General features: G+C 42.0%; 1 protein-coding gene across 1 annotated transcript in view; it reads right to left on the reverse strand.

The window, feature by feature from the left end:
* Nucleotides 1–22,130, reverse strand: part of LOC138815414 (leucine-rich repeat-containing protein 36-like) — a 42,135-nt gene continuing 20,005 nt past the window's right edge. The window contains exons 6-14 of the mRNA XM_070004795.1: nucleotides 21,397–21,527; nucleotides 19,096–19,147; nucleotides 15,728–16,168; nucleotides 11,706–11,995; nucleotides 8,147–8,312; nucleotides 6,736–6,881; nucleotides 5,047–5,170; nucleotides 1,637–1,751; nucleotides 1–336 (exon numbers count right to left, since the gene is read on the reverse strand). Coding sequence (XP_069860896.1) covers nucleotides 111–336; nucleotides 1,637–1,751; nucleotides 5,047–5,170; nucleotides 6,736–6,881; nucleotides 8,147–8,312; nucleotides 11,706–11,995; nucleotides 15,728–16,168; nucleotides 19,096–19,147; nucleotides 21,397–21,527 — 1,691 coding nt within the window. The 3' untranslated portion in view covers nucleotides 1–110. The remainder of the gene's footprint in view (nucleotides 337–1,636; nucleotides 1,752–5,046; nucleotides 5,171–6,735; nucleotides 6,882–8,146; nucleotides 8,313–11,705; nucleotides 11,996–15,727; nucleotides 16,169–19,095; nucleotides 19,148–21,396; nucleotides 21,528–22,130) is intronic.

Here is a 22,130-nt window from a genome sequence, read left to right on the forward strand (position 1 = left end):
TGTAATCCAAATAAGCTTTTTCTTAATCTTTGGGGGTAAACACCACCACACTGTGGTGATGGCTGAGTCCTCCGGGGACCAGAGGGAGGCGGCGGTGAAGGTGTTCCATGCTAGCTCCACAAACTAGGCTCTGGCGCAGCTTCTGAGACACTCTGTATTAGGTACTGACCCGTGTCGTGTGCCATTGGTGAGGAGGAAGATAACGTGCTCTTCCCAAAGGGCGATGATCTCCCCAGGTGGTGACTCTTCTCAGGAGGCAAGAGCGCTTTCCCGGAATAACCTTTTTGCTCTTTATTCAGCTGCTGCAGTAGATATTCATTAGTTACCACCAGGGATCTGCAGCCCAGGGGGGAAAAGGCAGTCATGAAATCACGAAAGGGAAGACGCCGCCATTCAGGTCTGAAATTTCGGCTAAAGACAAATGTAACATCTTTCAACACAAGTGTTCAGGTTATGAGTGGGTTATTTTAAAAGCAGACTTACCCGTTTCATCTTTACAATTCTGTTTGACTGGGTTCCAGATATTTCCTATGTTAGAGAGTGATTTCTTTCTTCTTCCCAAAAGCCCTTTCATGATGAGCTAAGTGCAAGCACTAGGATTTTGGCTCCTGATCAGGCCTCTAATTTCTACTCCTAAATCAGAGTCTCTTCTAATCTGTCCTCTTCAACTAACCAGTGCTAGCTGTCACTGCTTTTTCTATTATTTTGTAGTGCTAAAAGCCACCCCACACATTGGCTGTAAAAGTGATGCATACACAATGCTGTGTGTTACAGCACTATTCTAGTTGAAGAGGTATATGGGCCAAATCAAAATTCCAAGGATAATATCATCATAAGCCCAGGGCCACTGGCTTATGCCTGTAATCCTAGCTACTTAGGAGGCTGAGATATGAGGATCATGGTTCAAAGCCAGCCCAGGCAGCAAAGTCCACGAAGCTCTTATCTCCAATAAACCACCAGAGAACTGGAAGTGGCGCTATGGCTCAAGTGGTAGAGTGCTTGCCTTGAGCTGAAGAGCTGAGGGACAGTGCCCAGGCCCAGAGTTCAAGCCCCATGACTGACAAAAAAAAAAAAAAAAAAAAAAGAAAAAGAAAGAAAATCATCATAAAACCCATGATTAGATTAGATACACTGATTAAACTTTACCAATGCTCCTAAGGGCTTGAGGCCTCCCCCAGGTCTCCCAGCCTGCATCCTAACATGCTCTTCTGTGAAGAGGCTGGTATTACTGAGTGACTCTGAAGAGGATGCATAGTTTGGATTCTTTCCCTCTTACTCCCCACTTCTGAGTGTTCTCGATTCATCGTCTATGACCATTAGCTGGCAGACATTTTCCAAAGGAGCCAGATGGCTGAGTTTAGGGGTACAAGTGTCCAAAAAAAATTACCTGACCCAAAGGTCCTGTTAGACCCTGTAAAATTAAGGTGTTATAACACACCAATGCCAGTAAAGATGCAAAAGCAGTACTGAAAAGCAGCACCTTGCCTCCCTGAAGTTTCCTGGCCAGATTTAGGAGGTTTATACACATAGACTATTGTTAACATGAAGAAAATTATTAACTCTGCAAGCAAAGCAGAAGAGATAAAGAGAAGTAAACATGTACTTCTAGAAGTCAATGAGACAGACCTCCTCCTACCTCTGACTTTCATGAAGAAGGGCAACTGTCTCCTCTAGCTTTTTCAGCTGGGCAAGTTCTTGGTTCAGGCAAGTCACCTGCATGGTCAGCTGTTGGTTTTTGCGCAGAAGATCATCTACAAAAGGTACAGTAGCCAGAGGTGAGTAGGATCACAGGTGATTGCCTTTAGTGGGAGTTTATATTGGCAAGAATAATGGGGTTTAGGAACAAAGTTGAGTTAAAATTCAAGCACTTAGTATTATACATGGAAGTTCATCTTTTTGAGTTTCACTATGAGGATTCAGGGAGACTACAAGACCTCGCTGAGCATAGGCAGTCAGCAAACATTAGGCCCTCTGAATTCTCCATTCTGGCTTGTGAATGTATGTCCTTCTCTGAGTGGTTTGTGAAAATAGAATGCTGTTAGGTACAAAGTAAGAACTCAACAAGGAGCTTACAGACAAGGAATTTGTGGTTAAGACATTCATATCTACCTCTGTAAATATGCTACCAATGCCTGCTTTAATGAAGTAAGAAAAGCACAAGAACCTGACCCAAAAGAGCCAGTCTTCTAGAAAAATGCTTCTGAAAAGTTAATATGCCTACCAATCATCAGGGATCTTGTTAAAAATAGATGCCAATTCAGTAAGTATGAGAAGATCCTCAATATTCTACTTGTCTAACAAGCTCCCAGGTGAGGCTAATGTGGATCAGTTTTTAAGTAGCAAGATTCTGGAAGGGTTATGGCAGTCAAAATGCTATACCAGGCCCTATGGCTGATTGAAAGGATGAAAGGATGTCCAGATACCTACTCCTTTTCAGAATAAGCAAGTGGAGACTGAGCTTGTGAGTATCAGATTTAGCAATGGACTTCAGTGCTTCCAAATCAAGTTCTTCACAGCAATCCTGATGCCTGTTATTTGATTAGGGAAGCTAAGCTAGAGGCTTAATGTTGATAGAAGATAATCTAAAATACTGGCCTAAAAGTAGTGCAAAGCAAGACTTAAATGGGGTCTGTCTTTCACTTGTCACATGACAAAAACATTAAAAAAAAAACTACTCAATGATGGAATGAATAGGGCATATAGGTACACTGCTACTGTGAGGGTAAAAGACAATCACCTTTCTTGAGAGCGATTTGTCTCACAGGTGCCCATAGCTTTTGATACACTAATTCTACTTCTAGGAGCATCTCCTAGGAAAATAGTCTAACATGTACACAAAGGTTTGTGCATAGATATTTATTGTATTATTTATGATAGTATAAACATTTGGACTTTCAACTCCATCGGAAGGGAAGAAACATGATCTGAGAGAAGCATTTTCATTGTGGAGTGACTTCTACTTTGGAAACTCTTTAGAATTACTCAGATTCTCTCTATAATTATATTTATCTAACTATCAATACAAGTAATGGCAGCTTTGTTTATAATAACAAAGAATTAAAAGCAATTAGTTAAACATGGTGCAATTTCAGGGAGTGCCTGCCTATGCTATTATATTTATAATATTAGAATGTCTCTGATTGCTGGGTGTGGAGAGTCAGGGAAACTGATTGCTGAGGGTACCAGGGAACTTTCTGGAAATGTGCTGTATTTTGACTAGGATCAAACTTAAGATGTGCATTTTGTTGTACATAAATTATTAAAAATCAGGACAAGCTGGGTGCCAGTGGCTCATGCCTGTAATCCTAACTACTCAGCAGGCTGAGATCTGAGGATCACGGTTCAAAGTCAGCCAGGCAGGAAAGTCCGTGAGACTCATCTCCAATAAACCATCAGAATACCAGAAGTGGTGCTGTGGTTCAAGTGGTAGAGCACTCACCTTGAGCTGAAGAGCTCAGGGATAGTGCCTAGGCCCAGAGTTCAAGCCTCATATCCAACAACAAAAAAATTAGGACACAAGTTTTAGTTTTGAGTCAAACCTATATGTATGAGGATAAATTGGAAGAAAATACAGAAAAACATCAGTAACAGTGCCAAGGCATGTGGCTATATTTTCTATAGAGAACATGTTCTACTGCTGTAATTACAAAAACAAATATAATTCTCCAAAATAATGGCAATAGGCCAGGCATGGTGGCTTAAGCTTGTCATCCTAGCTACTTGGGAGGTAGAGATGGAGGATTGGGGTTTGAGGCCAGCCAGTACATAAAAATTCTAGAGATTCCATCTCAACCAATGGCTGGGCACTGTGGCCTGGGCCTGTTACCTCAGCTCCTGCCGAGCACAGTGTCTGACTGCAGTGGCACATACCTATCATTCCCAAAGACAGGGGAAACACGCAGAATGTTCACAGCTCAATTTGGCTGGGAATAAATAAGATCTGACCTCAAAAATAATGCCAAAAGCATGGTGCTGGTGGCTCATGCCTGTAATCCTAGTTACTTAGGAGGCTGAGGTCTGAGATTCATGGTTTGAACCCAGTCTGGGTGGGAAAGTCCATGAAACTCATTTCTTCAATTAACCATCAAAGGGGTTGGGGATTTAGCTCAGTGGAAGAGCACTTGCCTGGCAAGTGTAAGGCCCTGAGTTCAGTTCTCAGATCTGGGGGGAAAAAAAACTATAAAAGACCAAAATAAAGGGCTGGGAAGGTGGCTCAGTGGTAGAGTGCTTGCCTTGCATGCATGAGACCCTAGGTTCGATTCCTTGGCACCACATAAGCAAAAAAGAAAAAAGCCGGAAGTGGTGCTGTGGCTCAAGTGGTAGAGTACTAGCCTTGAGCTGAAGAGCTGAGAGATAGTGTCCAGACCCAGAGTTTAGGCCCCACGACCGACAAAAAAAAAAAAAAAAAAAAAGACCAAAATAAGGCAGTAGCAATTAACCATCAAAAAGCTGGAAGTAGGGCTATGGCTCAAGTGGTGGAGCACCAACCTTGAGTACAAAAGCTCAGGGACAGGACCCAGGCCCTGAGTTCAAGCCCTAGGGCCAGCATTAAAAAATGCAAAAAAGCCGGGAGCCAGTAGCTCATGCTTGTAATCCTAGCTACTCAGAAGGTTGAGATCTGAGGACCACAGTTCAAAGCCAGCCCAGGCAGAAAAGTCTATGAGACTCTTATCTCCAATAAACCACTCAGAAAACTGGAAGTGGTGCTGTGGCTCAAGTGGTAGAGCACTCGCCTTGAGCTGAAGAGCTAAGGGACAGTGCCCAGGCCCAGAGTTCAAGCCCTATGACTGACAAAAAAAAAAAAAAAATGCCAAAAGAGGCTAGAGGCATGGGTGAAATGGTAGAATGCCTGCCTTGCAAGCACAAGGCTCTAAGTTCAATCCCCAGTATTCCCCTAAACAAATAAAAAAGCTAAGGCAAGCTGATGGTTTCCATTAATGCACAAGGAAAAATAATGAGAGCAAGCCAAACATAGCTCTTGCAGCTACTGAAGCTGCTTAAATAGGTTACTTTGGGAAGTTCCATAAGGAACCTTCCTGAACTTACCATGTGTATGGGACTGGTGCCCACTCACAATCGAGATGGCAGAACCTTCCTCCAGCTGCTGAATTTTTTCTGACAAAATGAGGTTTTCCTCCAGCACTCTGACCAGTTTTTGTTTCAAACTTTCCTTTAGATCAGAAAACAAAACACCACCACATTAAGAATCTGAAACCTTGAGGAAGGTGTTTAGAGGAAGATTGAGAGTCCCTCCCTCTAATTAATGCTAACTTGTTGAAGTCAGCATCAGTGGGACTTTCTCACTACAACTTCAGTTCATTGGTAGACACTGCTCAAGTGCAGTGAACCAATTTATCATATGGAGTCATGGTCTTTCTGCGGATTATCCACGACTCTTGCTGAACAGGTGGTGGCTGGAATTCTGAGATGTTCAAAGTTTCTAGAACCAAACTTGGTGTTTAAATATCCTGTAAAATGCCTCTGATCTCACTTCCTGGCTCCATTAGAAGGGAGAAAGGACGATCGCCGAGGCCTCTGCCATCCCTTACTGGACACACCATAACCTTCCTTCAAGAGCATGACAGTATGCACTTAAAAAAAATTGTTTTTGATTAACCGGGCGCCGGTTACAGGCTCACGCCTGTAATCCTAGCTATTCAGGAGGCTGAGATCTGAGGATCGAGGTTCAAAGCCAGCCCGGGCAGGAAAGTTCAAGAGACTCTAGAAAACCAGAAGTGGTGCTGTGGCTCAAGTGGTAGAGCGCTAGCCTTGAGCTGAAGAGCTGAGGGACAGCACCCAGGCCCAGAGTTCAGGCTCCACGACCAGACCCAAAAAAAAAAAAATGTTTTTTTTGGTAGGTTGGGGGCTTAAACTCAGGGCCTGGGTGCTGTCCCTGAGCTCTTTTTGCTCAAAGTGAGTGCTCTACCACTTGAGCCACAGGTCTACTTCTGGTTTTCTTGTAGTTAATTGGAGCTAAGACTCCCATGAACTTTCTTGCCTGGGCTGGCTTTGAATTGAGATTCTTATATCTCAGCCTCCTGAATAACTAGGATTATAGGCATGAACCACCAGTGCGAATCTACTCTACCATATGCATTTTTTACTTGCTCTGTGTGTGTGTGTGCACATGCGTGCGCCCGCGCACACACTACTCTTGGTGCTTGAACTTTGGGCCTGGGTGCTGTCCATGAGCTTTTGTGCTCACAGCTAGTGCTCTAATACTTGAGCCATAGCTCCACTGTGGCTTTTTGGAGATAAGAATCTCATAGACTTTTCTGCTGGACTGGCTTTTTTTTTTTTTTGTCAGTCATGGGGCTTGAACTCTGGGCGCTGTCCCTCAGCTCTTCAGCTCAAGGCTAGCTCTCTACCACTTGAGCCACAGAGCCACTTCCAGTTTTCTGAGTGGTTTATTGGAGATAAGAGTCTCTTTCCTGCCCGGGCTGGCTTTGAACTGTGATCCTCAGATCTCAGCCTCCTGAGTAGCTAGGATTACAGGCGTGAGCCACCAGCACCCAGCCATTTACTTCCCCCTCCCTTTCCTTTGTGATTTTTTGGGGGTTTGGATTAGAATAAAGGAGTCATCCCTATAAAACCTCCAAGTCGTCTCCATCCTGCCAAGTTTTGTGTTCGTGAGCTGTCCAGCCTGACTGTCCCATATTTTGCCTCTATAGGTAATGATTACCTGTCTCTGTCCTTTTCTAGTAAAGTGGAGAGAGAAGTGTGAGTGAGCCATACCACATCGCTAGGGACCAGCTGTCCAGCCTCCTTCGAGTCACTGTCCCGCCTGCGGAAGGCTTTCCCGGCATCTTCAGGATGGGTGCGACCCCACTGCTGAGGAGGACCAGGGACGACCAAAGACAGAAGCAAATCTCGGGCAGGACCTGCCAAAAATTCAGGTTGGGCACAGCAGCCAAGCTTAAAAACTAAGGCACAGGATTCCTAGGCAACAATTACAGGCTCTATCATCTAATGATCTCCTTTCCCCAAGACTTTAGCAAGTGACTGGTAAGAGGTACTTAGTGTGAATAAGAAGCAATACCCCACTTGCTCTGAGGAGGAAAGCATAAGCCATCCAGAGTCACTCATCAATGGCCACAGAGCACTATTTTCCTATAAAATGGGAGCAGTAAGTCCACACGGAAGTCATTCACTGTGACTTCTCTATTTTAGTTTTTCAGTGTTGGGGAAATCAAACCCAGAATCTCATATCAGCTAGGCAAATGCTAAACTAAACCTTCAGCCCTTAGAAATAATAATAAAAAAATTCCTAGCACAAACAACTTGAAAGTTTTTAGTTGTTACTTAAACTTTATTTTGCTAACAAGTGAAAGTTCTTTGAATTCTTCTCCCATTAAACAACAAATAAACACGTGGAGCCAACATTTGCAAAACTATCTTTTCTCCATGTATCAAAAACAATCCCTCAAAAGAGTCCAGGCCATTTATTTACTTGAGTAATTTAGATCATAACATTATAATAGTCATCTCAGAACTGGGATAATCAGACCTAATTTCTGTTGTATTCATTACTGACTAATGTATCTCTCAAGGAGATTAAATCTTTTTTTTTTTTTTTTGGTCGGTAATGGGGCTTGAACTCTGGGCCTGGGTGCTGTCCCTCAGATCTTCAGCTCAAGGCTAGCACTCTACCACTTGAGCCACAGTGTTTTCTCAGTGGTTTCCTGGAGATAAGAGTCTCACAAGCTTTCCCACCTGGGCTGGCTTTGAACCTTGATCCTCAGAGCTTAGCCTCCTGAGTAGCTAGGATTACAGGCATGAGCCACCGGTGCCCGGCATAAAATCTTTTTGTAATTATTAGTATGATCACTATTATACATATCTGGCCATTCTATATGTTACCAAAGACTACACCCATACCCACGCACATGCATATGTGTACATACACATATCATACACTCTTAAAGGAAGAACAAAACAATTGCTCAATAACAAGCAGAAAGAGTGCTCATTTTAAAAATATAAATGTAAGAAAAATGTCGACTTTTTAACCATGGTGTCTTTAAAAAAGTTTCATAATAGATACAAGATCAATTTTCCTTGTAAGTTGAAGCTCCGTGGTTTTTAGCAGAGCACTAAGCAGAAGCAAAGTCCCACCCTCGCCAGACACAAGACGACATACACTCACCGAGAAATTTCTTGTTGAGGAGGAGAGAACCAGAGCCATTCCAGTGCTTATCCACAAGCTCCAGGAGCTGTCTGAGGACAGTGGCCACATGAGGGGTTCTGGCAGAGATTGGGGGACTGTGGTTTCCTGGCAAACCATGCAAACTGCCCAGGTCACTTGAGAGAGGCTCAAGAAAAAAAAGCAAAACCCTCCAACCATTTGTCATTCTTACACAATAAGGGAAGTAAGATTCCAGACATTTAAAACATTAATTTTTTTAAAAGAAAGGTTTCATCTTTCAGTTTTAATTTGAATAATGCACTATTTATGTCCAAGGCAAACATTTAAGATATTCAAGGACAAGTTCAAAGGTAATAAAATCTTCTATTATTATTTTCTATAGGGATTCTCCGAATATAATAACAATAAGAATGTATCAACACTAACATTATTTTTCAATATATTATGTAATATAGAAAGATGAAAATAGAGAACACTTAAAAATTATAAAGTAAAACTGAAGTCCTGGTGCCAGGGTCTCATGCCTGTAATCCTAGCAACTCAGGAGGCTGAGATCTAAGAATCATGATTCAAAGCCTGCCCAGCAGACAAATCTCAGAGACTCATTTCCAATTATCCACTAAAAAGTCCGACCTGAAACTATGGCTCAAGATGGAGAGTGAAAGCCTTCGCAAAAAAACTAAGGGATATCACCCAGGCCCTGAGTTCAAGCCCTAACATTGGCACCAAAAAAAAAGAAAAAAAAGGAAAATTGAGAGTAATTTAATAAGATGTTCTAATTCACAATAATCTTTTAATATGTTATATAATAAACATAAATATCCTGTAATTTTTTTCATGGGACTGGAGTTTAAACTCATGGATTTTCACTTACTAGGCAGGCACTCTAGGCAGGCAGGAGTATGACCATACCCCTAGCCCTTATTTTTTTGTCCATTGTGGGCCTTGAACTTTGGGCCTGAGCACTGTCCCTCAGCAATTTAGCTCAAGGTTTTACCACTTGAGCCACAGCACCACTTCCGGTTTTCTGGTGGTTTATTGGAGGATAAGAGTCTCATGGACTTTCCTGCTTCAGCTGGCTTTGAACCATGATCTTCACATCTCAGCATCCTGAGTAGGTAGGATTATAGGTGTGAGCCATCTGTGCCTGGCTTTCCTTTTTTCTTGAGTTAAAAATAAAACTAAGTGTTTTTTTCTCCCCCTTCTGGATAAGGTTTTTGTCCAGGACTTTGATCCTCCTATTTGTGCTATATATGCAGAGCTAGAATGACAGATTTTCTTTTCAGAAGCTTTCTGGCTTGAGGCATATTACTTTTTTTGTTTTTTGTCGGTCATGGGGCTTGAACTGTGGGCCTGGGTGCTGTCCCTGAGCTATTCAGTTCAAGGCTAGCGCTCTACCACTTGAGACACAGCGCCACTTCAGGTTTTCTGAGTGGTTTATTGGAGATAAGAGCCTCACAGACTTTCTTGCCCGGACTGGCTTTGAACCATGATCCTCAGATCTCAGCCTCCTGAGTAGCTAGGATTACTGGCATGAGCCACTGATGCCTGGCAACTTTTATATTTATAATCAGAGACTCCAGATATATTCAGCATAGTGGTAGATCACTTGCCTAGCATATGCAAGTCCCTGGGTTCTACTTACAGGTAACTAATCCCAACCAAAAAAGGTTGTCTTTTTATATTTATATTCAGATAGGTCTTTGAAAGCTTTCCATGTAAAGAAACCCAGTATCTGATGATAAAGAAATTAGAGTTTTAAAGGTAGTCCAGAAAATGCATTAACATTTTAGCAATGTAAAATTAAATAAATATGAAAAAATGTCTGTAGACAATCCTAGTAATATGGCATCCCAAATATCTTGATTGGTCTGTCTCTACCCTAAATGCACTAACACACAGTGATTTTGTTTGATAAAATAGGCTGAAATGGTAGGGGGGAGGGGGAGAAGAGAGAGATCAAAAGTTATAGAAAGTATTACAAGACCGCCCCCTTTGGTGCATGGAAATTATAACCACCTCCAAAGTTATAAAAACTGAAGATGAAGTATTAAGAATCAAAAACAAAAACACAAAGCTTGGTGTGGTGGCTCAAGCCTGTAATCCTACCTTTTTGGGAGACAGAAATTGGGGAACTGAGGTTTGAGGTCAGCCTGGGCCTAAAAGTCCCTAAAACTCCATCCAAACCAAGGCTGAAAACAGTGGTTCACGCCTATCATACCAGCAACAAAGAAAGTACAAATAGGAGGATCACAGTGCAGTCCAGATCAGGCATTAAGCAAGTCCCTATCGTGAAAATACCCAACATAAACTGGGTGCTGGTGGCATATGCCTGTAATCCTAGCTACTCAGAAAGCTGACATTTGAGGATCATGGTTCAAAGTCAGCCTGGCAGAAAAGCCCAAGAGACTTTATTTACAATGAACTAGATATGTGGGAATCACTCTTAATTTTGCATTCATTCTCTGCACCAACCTTTAGCTAAAAAGTTCCCTGGATAATCTAACTAATTTATCTCCTTGCTGCTACTTACTTTGGGGGGGGGGGTGGGGAAGAATTGTTTGAATTTCTAGAAAGCAAAGTAAAGCAATGCTTTTTTATTTTTTTGTCAGTCATGGGGCTTGACCTTTGGGCCTGAGTGCTGTCCCTGAGCTCTTCAGCTCAAGGGGAGCACTCTACCACTTGAGCCACAGCACCATTTCTGGTTTTCTGGTGGTTAATTGGAGATAAGACTCTCAAGGACTTTCCTGCCTGGGTTGGCTTTGAACCATGATCCTCAGATCTCAGCCTCCTGAGTAGCTAGGATTACAGGCATGAGCCACCGGTACCTGCCCCCCCCACCTTTTTTTTTTTTTTTTTTTTTTAAAGAAAGTTAATTTATCCTTTTCTGATGCCAGTAGTGAGACTTGAACTCAGAGCCTTGTGTTCTCACTTGGCTTTTTTTCTGGTTAAGGCTTGTAGTGTACCACTTAAACTATAGCTCTTTTTCTGGCTTTTTGTGGTTAATTAGAGTCTCAGACTTTCCTGCCTGAGGCTGGCTTTGAACTTTGATCCTCACATCTCAGCCTCCAGAGTAGCTAGGAATGAGTCACCAGTGCTTAGCACAAAGAAATGCTTTTATAGGAACTAGTTCAAGTTAGTCACTTGTGGCTGAAAAAAAAAAAAGTATAAATCCAATGAGATTATTTAAAGCCATCCATGTTTCAGAGATCTTCAGCTAGCCAGCAACTTCCTCATTTCTTTCCCTTGCTAAAAACTCTTATTACCAAAGTACTTAAAAACTAAGAAGAGAAAAACTCTTAATACCAAAGTGTTTCCCTATCATCTTTAGCTCTGGAAGTAGATCGGGACAGATCCTTTGCAGGGCAGTGGGTATGAAGTGGGCATGTGACTTTCCCAAGGGTAGAAAGAATCACAGATTTTAGCCTGGGATTTTAGCCATAGGCCTCTAAAAATCTCTCAGCCTCTTGGTCAGAATTACCGTGATTCCCAACAGAACCCCATGCTGGTGGTGGAGCCTAAGTGTTTCTTGTACATTCCCAAACAAGCCAACACTTGCCTCGATGCCTGTAGCATCTTGGAAACCATGCTTCGGATTCAGGTTGGCAAAAATATTGTCCTTCCGCTTGAATCCTCTCCTTGTTGGGCTTAATGACCTCCTGGCCAGAATTTCTCTGTCTTCTGACGTCCCAGGAGGCAACAGCAGTGTTCTAGGAGCATTTCCCAGGACAGGGTTGTTTGGGAAAGAACCACGTGCTGGTGTTAAATCACTGAGGCTGCTGGATAATTGGTGCTCAACACTGACCAGCAGAGCAGGGTCACTGTTGAAATGGGTGGCGGCATACAGATCTGGGGAGGAAAAGAAATCAGGAAATGAACTTGCCTTTCAGCTTCCCAGTGCCTGTCTCACACCCATCAGTATTTAATGTGGAATCCAAATAATAATAACTGCTCCCCAGCATATCTCAACTCTTGGAAACTTGCTCTCCTTCTACCTGGAAAAAACTCAACTCTAGTTACATCCAGGTGTCCACATACTCTAAGCCTAGCCCACAGCAGCAGAATGAGACTGTTTTTGTTTTTGGCAGTGTTAGAATTTGAACTCAGATCCTTGCCTACTAAGGCAGGTACTCAACTACTTGAGGTCATACCCTTAGCTCTTTTGTTTTGCCTTGGTTGTTTTTCCGATAAGATCTTATTCTCTTTTTAACCAGGATGAATCTCAGACTGGGATCCTCTTACCTACACATCCTGTGAAGCCGGGATTCTAGACGTGTACTACTACACTGGATTCAATAGGCCTCTGTCCTGACCTTCCTCACTAGCTTGTCTGGACCCTTAGTACTGCACATCTTTTTTTGTTTTTTTAATATATGAGTCACTCTTCTATATCTTTTTTTTTTTTTGGGTCCGGTTGTGGGGCCTGAACTCTGGGCCTGGGCACTGTCCCTCAGCTCTTCAGCTCAAGGCTGGTGCTCTACCACTTGAGCCACAGCACCACTTCCAGCTTTTTTCTTTTTGCTTATGTGGTGCTGAGGAATCGAACCCAGGGCCTCAGGCATGCAAGGCAAGCGCTCTACCACTGAGCCACCTTCCCAGCCCCACTCTTCTATATCTTGAGAAGATACTTTTACAGCTCTTTTTTTCTTCAAGTTCCAGCACTAATCTTCCTTCCTTCCTTCTCGGATGCTGACCTTATTTTCACTGAGAAAACATAGGCAATCAAAATACTACCACTACTACTACTAATAGCCAAGTGCTGGTGCCTGTAATTAATCCTACCCACTCAGGAGGCTGATATCTGAGGATTGTGGTTTGAAGCTGGCTCTGGCAGGAGGTACTGAGTTCAAACCACAGTACCAGGAAAATAAACAAATAAATTATCCACTGGAAGCTGGGTGCTGGTGGCTCCTGCCCATAATCCTAGCTACTCAGCAGGCTGAGATCTGATGAGTGAAAAAATATGAAACCAACGCAGGCAGATAAAGCCAAGAAACACATCTCCAACTAATCAAAAAAAAAGCTGGATTGGGAGGTATGGCTCAAGTGGTAGAATACCAGCTATGGCTGATGAAGCCACGTGAGATCTCAAGGCCTTGAATTCAAGTCCTAGTGCTGACTGGCGCGTGCACGCGCGCGCGCGCGCACACACACACACACATACACACACACACTGGCACACACACACACACACACACACACAAAGCTTACTGGATCCCACTACTGAAGCTATCAACTCAATTGTAAATTTATAACCATAACTTCTCTGCCTCCTCCTTGATTGAACAGATGAACTGCCAGTGCTTCATCTACGGCTATTCTCCATTGATGGGATACATTCCATCTCTTCTTCTCTACTCAAGGATATTGTTCTTTTTCCTCATAATTGTCTGCATTTTCTGCTGCATCCATTTTCAATATTCTCTCATAGAGCATTTCTATCAGCCTCTCAGGCCCTCAGCCCTCCTCCAGCTCCATTTCTCTGCTCCTGCTGAAACTCCTTGAAGGGTTTGTGTATGTTCAGTAACTCTATTGCTATACTTCCAAGTTTTTCTTGAACTCATCTCAATGAAGCTTTTATTTCCACATATCTCCTGAGGCTGTTTGCTAATATCATTGGTATTGCCAAACAGCATGGCCACTCCTCAGTCCTGACTCCTCCCAGGGATCTGACACAGCACTAGTGCTATCTCCTCCCTGGCTTTGAGGCAGCACCCTTTTAAGGTTGCTACTTTTGCACTCTGTGTGCTGTATCATCTTTCAAATTCTTGGATGGCTCAGGTCCAGTCCTCAGGTGTCTTTCTTATCTATATTCACTCTCTAGGTGAGATTTTAATCCAGTCTCAGTTTTAATGTAATCTATACTCTGTGTGTGTGTGTGTGTGTGTGTGTGTGTGTGTGTGTGTGTGTGTGTGTGTGTGTGTGTGTGTGTGTGTGTGTGTGTGTGTGTGGTCTGTGTGTGCTGGTCCTAGAGCTGAATTCAGGGCTTGGCCTCTATTCCTGAGCTTTTTGTTTGTTTATTTTTTGTTCAAGTCTAGTATTCTACCACTTGAGCCACAACTCTGGCTCCACTAGTGGCTTTTTTTGTGGTTAATTGGAGACTTTCCTGCCTTGGCTTCAAACCCCAATCCTCAGTCTCCTGTGTAGCTAGGATTACCAGTGCTTGCTCACAGCCAACTTCTTCTTTGGTGGTGAAGCTTGAACTCTGGGCTTGGGCCCTGTCCCCAAGCTCCTCAGCTCAAGCTAGCACTCTACCACTTGAGCTGCAGTGCCACTTCCGGTTTCTTGTGGTTAATTGGAGATAAGAGTCTCACAGACTTTCCTGTCAGAGGGCTTTGAACCATGATCCTCAGATTTCAGCCTACTGAGTAGCTAGAATTATAGGCGTGAGCCACTGGTGCCTGGCTAATCCAGTGATTCTTAAGGAAGATTACTCTTCTGCTTCTACAACTTATAGCCTAATCCAGAAAAAAGGCTAGTCATCTTCTCTAACTTCCTCTATACCCTTCAGTATATTCACTGTACTCAAGTGGGGTTCCTTGACGTCCCCTGAACATAGTAAGCATGTTCCAGCCTCAAAAACTGTACTTGTATGCGATTTAGAAAGTTCAAACCCCAGGTATCCACATAACAATACTTTCAACTTCATTCAACTCTACATTCTTCTTTAGTACCAGGTGACATTTGCCACCCACCAGACTTGTCCCTCAAATCTTTACTTTTATGATGCCCTGGATCATTTAATTTAAATACCACTTTGTTCTTATTATTTTCTATACACTTACTTTTCATCCCAGACCTTAATATCACCTGACATGTTCATATGTTAACTTGCTTATCAGCTGTCTTACTTTATTAACATGTAAGTTCCATGAATGTAGAGACGTTTGAAACATTTATGTTAACATATACATGGGACTTTTTTATTTTGCTACTTTATCTAGAGCTAAAAAAAAAATCTCTGCACATAACAGATGTTTAGTGAATTTTACTGGCTAAATTAATAAGTAGTTGAAGAATAATCTTCATCCTTATCCTGAAATTAGCATTTTTAAAAAAGTAACTCAGAATAGCAGTGACTATGGCTAGAGAGAAGACTAAATACTGCTACCAATAGGTCTTCGGAAGGCTACTCAACTAAAATGACAGAGTGATGAAGCTCACCTTCTTACCCATTTTCTCTCACATATTTGTCATGCTAAACTCATACCCTGAAGAGGTTTAGAAGTTCCATGGACCTCTGGTGACCCTGAAATACAATTTTTTTTTGTCTTTTCTTTTTTGGTACTGGGGATCGAACCCAGGACGTTGCACTTGCTAGGCAAGCGCTTTGCCACTGAGCTACATCCCAGCCCATGAAATACAATTTTTTAAATGCTCGTAATTTTTTTTTTATTGTTACAATTACATGGGCAAGATAATGAGTACATTTCTTATCAAGCATTGTAGCCTCCTCCTTTGTTTCCCCTTCCCATCCCAATTGCTCGTAAAATTTAAGAAATGCCAATATCAAAATTTCCAGTTATACCTTCTATCTTCATGCCTATAACAAAGCCATATGAACTAAAAAGCAGCTATTACCTGAACTAAGCTTCAAAAGCCTTCCGGTGCTGGAGTCTGGGTTTGACAAAGACATCAGTAAATCTCCACAGGGATGGGATGTGGCAGCTTTTATGTCATTTGAAGGCTTTATGTTATACTCTCGGAAGTTCTTGCTTCTCTGGGGCCTTTTACCATGACTTCCGTGCAGGGGTAGAGTTTGAGAATAATGACCATCATAATTTTCCAGACCGACATTGGAAGGTATCTGATAAGGATGGATCTGGCTGGAGTCACCCACATCTAGACGTTTACTCAGTGAGTCATCATGGGGAAGTTGGTAGGTATCAGGTGTTCCTAACAAGTCCTTTTCTGGAGAAGAAACTGAACTCTTGCTGTCCAAAAAGGATACTCGGTACCCATCCCTGCTCATCTTCTCTGGGGATCGGACTGTGCACTGACAAGGTGAGTAGCGTTTGAATTCTGTCTCCACCAAAGGAAAACAAAACAAAACATCATGAGGATTCCTCTTGGTTCAGCTGGGGTACCTCTGAGAAAGGCAGTTTCTAATTTGACAAATGGTATCATAAAATGATGAAGGGTCTTTCACATAGATACCAAAACATATGAGATGTTTGGGTAAACAAGAAAGAGCCTGTAACACTCTGAAGATAAATTTCCTATCAGACAAATTCCCTAGGAATTTCCTCCTCAAATGGTAGTTTCCAGATATTTAGTATACCTTCATATGACGGTAGTTGTGATTTTATGCATGGAGTCTATAGAGAATAGTTGGTCTCTGATTTCTTTTTAGACTACTTGCAATAACATTAAGTCTGCTTTACTCTTGATGACAAGGGATTTCTATTTCAAGAACAACAGATAATTTAGACTGTTCTCCTGTTGAAGATATTCTCTTTTCTTTCTTCTTTCCTCCTTCCTTCCTCCCTCCCTCCCCCTTTTTTCTTTTTTCCCTTTTCTTTTCATTTTCTTTTCTATTCTTTCTTTCTTTTTGCCAGGCCCAGGGCTTGAACTCAGGGCCTGAGTGCTGTGCCTGAGCTGCTTTTGCTCAAAGCTAGCACTCTACCACTTGAGCCACAGCACCACTCCAACATTTTCTGTTTATGTGGTACTGAGGAATCAAACCCAGGGCTTCATGCATGCTAGGCAAACACTACCATTAAGCTACATTCCTAGCTCCTCTTTTCTTTCCTTCCTCCTTCCTCCTTCCTTTTTTTCTCTTCCTTCCTTCCTTCCTTCCTTCCTTCCTTCCTTCCTTCCTTCCTTCCTTCTTTCTTTCTTTCTTTCTTTCTTCTTTCTTTCTTTTTCTTTCTTTCTTTCTTTCCTTTCTTTCTTTCTTTCTTTCTTTCCTCTCTCTCTCTCTATCTCTGTCTCTGTCTCTGTCTCTTTCTTCCTTTCTTTCTTTCAGTCATGGGGCTTGAACTCTGGGCTTGGGCGCTGTCCCTGCGCTCTTCAGCTCAAGGTGAGCGCGCTACCACTTGAACCATAGCACTACTTGCAGTTTTCTAGTGGTTTATTGGCGATAAGAGTCTCATGGAGTTTCCTGGTTTTGAACCATGATCCTCATTTCAGCCTCCTGAGTAGCTAGGATTACAGGTGTGAGCCACCAGCACCCGGCCTTTTCTTTCTTTCTTTCTTATTTTTGGGTCCGGTCGTGGGCCTGAACTCTGGGCCTGGGCGCTGTCCCTCAGCTCCCCAGCTCAAGGCTAGCACTCTACCACTTGAGCCACAGCGCCACTTCCAGCTTTTTTCTTTTTGCTTATGTGGTGCTGAGGAATAGAAACTAGGGCCTCAGGCATGCAAGGCAAGCGCTCTACCACTGAGCCACCTTCCCAGCCCTTCTTTTTCTTTCTTTCTTATACTGGGGTTCGAACTCAGGACTTTGCATTTGTTAGGTGCTCTACCAGTTGAGCCACACCTCAACTCCAAATAAAACTGGAAAATCTTAAAAGCAGCAATGGATGATCCTTGCACGAGTTATAGACTGCTAGCTGATTTCTCAAATGCAAGCACAAAAGATAGAATATAGTGGAATAACTGCAATATTCTGGGGGGTTTTTTTGGTTGTTTTGGTGGGTCATGGGGCTTGAACTCTGGGCTGTCCCTGCACTCTTCAGCTCAAGGCGAGCACTCTACTGCTTGAGCCACAGCACCACTTCCATAACTGTAATATTCTGAAAGAAACAACCGTTGACCTAGAAATCTATACTCAGCAAGAATGCTATTTAAGAATGATGGTGAAATGAAGGTTTCATAACCAAAGGCCTAAAGTGAATTCTAAAGCATGTAGCATAAACTAGAGGAAAATCATCTCAGAGGGAAGTTTGGGATAAAAAAAAAAAATCAGCAGGGGCTGAGAAGGTAGCTCAGTGGTAGAGCGTTTGCCTTGCATGCATGAGGCCCTGGGTTCGATTCCTCAGCACCACATAAGCAAAAAGAAAAAAGCCGGAAGTGGTGCTGTTGCTCAAGTGGTAGAGTGCTAGCCTTGAGCTGAAGAGCTGAGGGACAGCGCCCAGGCCCAGAGTTCAGGCCCACGACCGGACCCCCCCAAAAAAAATCAGCAAAAAGAAAGCAAAGTGGGTAAATGTGCATAAACATTGCATAAAACATCTTGTAGGGTTTTAAAACATGTAAGAATAAAAATCCATAGGAATAAGACATATCAGGAGGGATTAAATGGAGAAAAGTACAGTAAGGTTAAATTATCCAAGGGAAGGGCTGGGAAGGTGGCTCAGTGGTAGAGTGCTTGCTTTGCATGCCTGAGGCCCTGGGTTCGATTCCTCAGCACCACATAAGCAAAAAGAAAAAAAGCCAGAAGTGGCGCTGTGGCTCAAGTGGTAGAGCGCTAGCCTTGAGCTGAAGAGCTGAGGGACAGCGCCCAGGCCCAGAGTTCAGGCCCCACGACCAGACCCAAAAAAAAAAAAAAAAATTATCCAAGGGAAGACTTAAGATGTTGATTAATTTTTAAATTATGTTGTTGATTAATTTTTAAATTATGTTAGTGGTGGTGGCTCAGGTGGTAGAGTGCCAGCTAATAAGTAAAAGCCCTAGATTCATAAATAAATAAAGTTAAAGACACTAATTGTCATTTTGAAAATAACACAAAAAGTTCAGAAGGCAAGGGAAGCAAGAAAAAGAAACAGAATAACCAATATGACAAGAACAAAGGAGACAGAACATCAACCCTTAGAGCAGAAAGGCTGCCCAGCTACTAGCATCCAAGGCGCTCCTGCTTCTCTCCCTCCCGCCTTTCTTCTCCCTCCCAGGAAAACAGAAAATGGGCCAAACAGGGTCCCACAGTTATATCACCACCATCTTTTAATCTCATCACATCCAGATTTCTTTGATAGCATGAAGAAAAATATTTATTCAGTGAGCAAAATATTTACCATCTTCCTGGTGGTTGTCACTTGGTATCTCTCTTCTTGTCACTTCCTGTAGCTAAAAAAAGTTTAAAAATTTTAGAAGGGCATCTGTGGACATTTAGACAAGAGTTCACTGGACCACGTTCAGAGTCCTTTCCTGTTAGTAAAGATGGCCATCCTTGCAAGCAAAGGAAATAGATATTCAAGCAAAGGCCCAGGGTGGAGCTTGTTTTAAAGCTGTCACAATACAAGGTTCTAGAGTTGCTTTAGAGCTGGTAAGGAGGCTCTTTGAAAATACCAAACATCCTTAGAAAGTAAAGGACATTTTGAACTTTGAAATACTGTATTTTCTCTGCTTCAAATACCTCAGCATACAAATGATAGGTCACTTTCTTGAACTTTCTCTTTTCTGTTCAAGTGATTTTTATATTTATTTTATGTTCTGGTAAATCTCAGTATCAACCCCAGGAATTAATAGAAGTTTTAATGTTAGGAATCAATCAGAGGCATAACTAGGCAAGAACTGAAGCAAAACAGAAAGCAATCTAAGGTTTGATTAGTAGCTTGAAGTATTCGGTGTCTTCACAGTAGTCACACCAAATAAGAAGTCTTACTTCCTTATTTGTTAAGCTAAAAGACTTATAGCAAGCTGTTCAATTTCCTTTTTCTCTCACTTCAAAATATAATTTCTTAGTAGTGTTCTTTTTCCCTTTCTTTTGTCTGTTTATTTGCCAGTAGTAGGGCTTGAACTCAGGACCTCATGCTCTCATTTTGCTTTTTTTCTTTTTCAGGCAAGGCTTGCTCCTCTACCACCTGAGCCACACTTCTATTTCCTCTTTTTAATTTTTAAAACATTTTTGGGGGCTGGGAATGTGGCTTAGCAATAGAGTGCTTGCCTAGCATGCCTGAAGGCCCAGGTTCTATTCCTCAGTACCACATACACAGAAAAAAAGCTGGAAGTGGGGCTGTGGTTCAGGTGGTAGAGCGCTAGCCTTGAGCACAAAGAGGCTCAAGGGACAGTGCTCAAGGCCTGAGTGCAAGCCCCAGGACTGGCAAAAACAAACAAAAACCCACAATTTTTAAGTCTAAGAATTGCCTAATCTCTAGATTGAAATAGCCTATATCTATATCTCCTTTTCCTTAAGTCTAAGATTTTTAAAAAGTGGCAATAGAGGCTGGGTACTGGTAGCTCACACTTGTAAACAGAGCTACTCAGGAGGCTGAGGTCTGAGGATTGTGGGTCCCAGTCAAACTGGGCAGGAAAGTCTGTGAGACTCTTACCTCCAATTAACCACCAAAAAGCTGGAAGTCAAGCTGTGGCTCAAGCACTAGCACTAGCTCAAGAACAGCACCCAGTCTCTGGGTTCAAGCCCCAGGACTAACACCAAAAAAGAAAAAAAAGGTCGGGGGGAGTGTAGAAGTCATTTCTAAGTCACCCAAGTAAGAGCTTTAAACACAAACCAATGAAAAGTGTTCTTCTTTTTGTTTGTTTTACTGAAAACTAGTTACTTTTAATTCTTGCCATAACTTGTAGGATCTCTACTTTCCCATTGTCATCTGTCCTGCTGTATAATTAATGTAGGGTTTTCTATATAATATATATATATATTATACATATATTAAATACATACATACATATATATATATATATATATATATATATATATATTACAAAAGGTAAATACAGAAAATTTAAGAAGATGAGCAGCCAGGCACCAGGGCTCATACATGTAATCATAGCTATTCAGGAGGCTGAGATCTGAGGATCACAATTTGAAGCCAGTCTGGCAAGAAAGTTTATGAGACTCTTTATCTCCAAACTACTTACTCAGAAAAAGCTGGAAGTGGTGCTGTGGTTCAAGTGATAGAGTGCTAGCCTTGAGCACAAAGAGGCTCAGGGACAAGGCCTGAGCCCTGAGTTTAAGCCCCAGAACCGGCAAGAAATCAATCAATCAATCAATTAATTAATTAAATTTAATTTTAAAAAAGAAGATAGGGAACAGGATATGGAGAAATGAAAGAAGTTTATAACTAGCCCCAAACTATAACTGTTACACATCACTTTTTGAGCGCTAAAATAACTATGACATAAAAAACATATTAGTTACATGTATAAAAAGATGATATTTGATATGAGATTAGTGAGAGACTGATATTAACAGAGAAGGCTCTTTTGCATCCCATCTTGCCTTTTCATTTTAGAGGGTCCAAAATGCCTATATCAAACAAGTACTTTTAAACCTTTATAAAGAACTGAGAGTCCATTAAGTTATTAGTGTTAGCCTTTGGCTAGTTATCCTATCAGCAAGAGAATGAATACATTACCTGTGTCCCCAGTGGGAAAGTGTCTGATTTCTGGCCAGGTGTACCATTGCCCTGGGTTGCAGAAGTACTGGTTAGGGAATCCTTTATTATTTCTCGGTTGGGGAAGGGAATAAAAAGTCCTTTGTTTGCATCTGCATTAAAAGAAAAGGAATGCACTGAAGCTCTGACCAGACCTCTAAGGCAGCATGTTTTCCAGGGAAAGATAATGGAATCCAGGTGAGCTAGAGAAAACAACTTCACCTCCTGCAATCTTTCACTTTGTTTTATAAAACGGTGATAATGCAAACTGCTTACCTTTTAGGGTTGAGGTGAAAAAACAATAGATATGAAATGACTTCATAAATTATGACATGTCCATAGAAATAAAGAGAAAGGCAAATCATATTTGCACACTTCCTCAGTGAATAATGAATCTGCTGCAGAAGGAGATGCTGGGACCACTCCTAGCATTATATATCTCCAGGCTCTACTCAGCAGTCTGCACTGATTCACTATTTAGACCAGCCTCTTTCTGCTTTGACTTCCTCACTTGTAAAATGAGAACAGTTGATGGGTGCTGTTGGTAATCCTAGCCTATAAATCCTGGCTGTTCAGGAGGCTAAGATTCTGAAGATCAAAGTTCAAAGCCAGAACAGGCAGAAAGGTTCATGAGACTTCATTTCAAAACAAACACGCAAACACAAACCAGCAATACCCACACCGCGATCTTTTTCTTTTTTCTTTTTGTGCTGGTA

This window comes from Dipodomys merriami, unplaced genomic scaffold (genome assembly GCF_024711535.1).
Source record: "Dipodomys merriami isolate MVZ:Mamm:240054 unplaced genomic scaffold, mDipMer1.0.p SCAF_64, whole genome shotgun sequence".
Lineage (NCBI taxonomy): Eukaryota > Metazoa > Chordata > Mammalia > Rodentia > Heteromyidae > Dipodomys > Dipodomys merriami.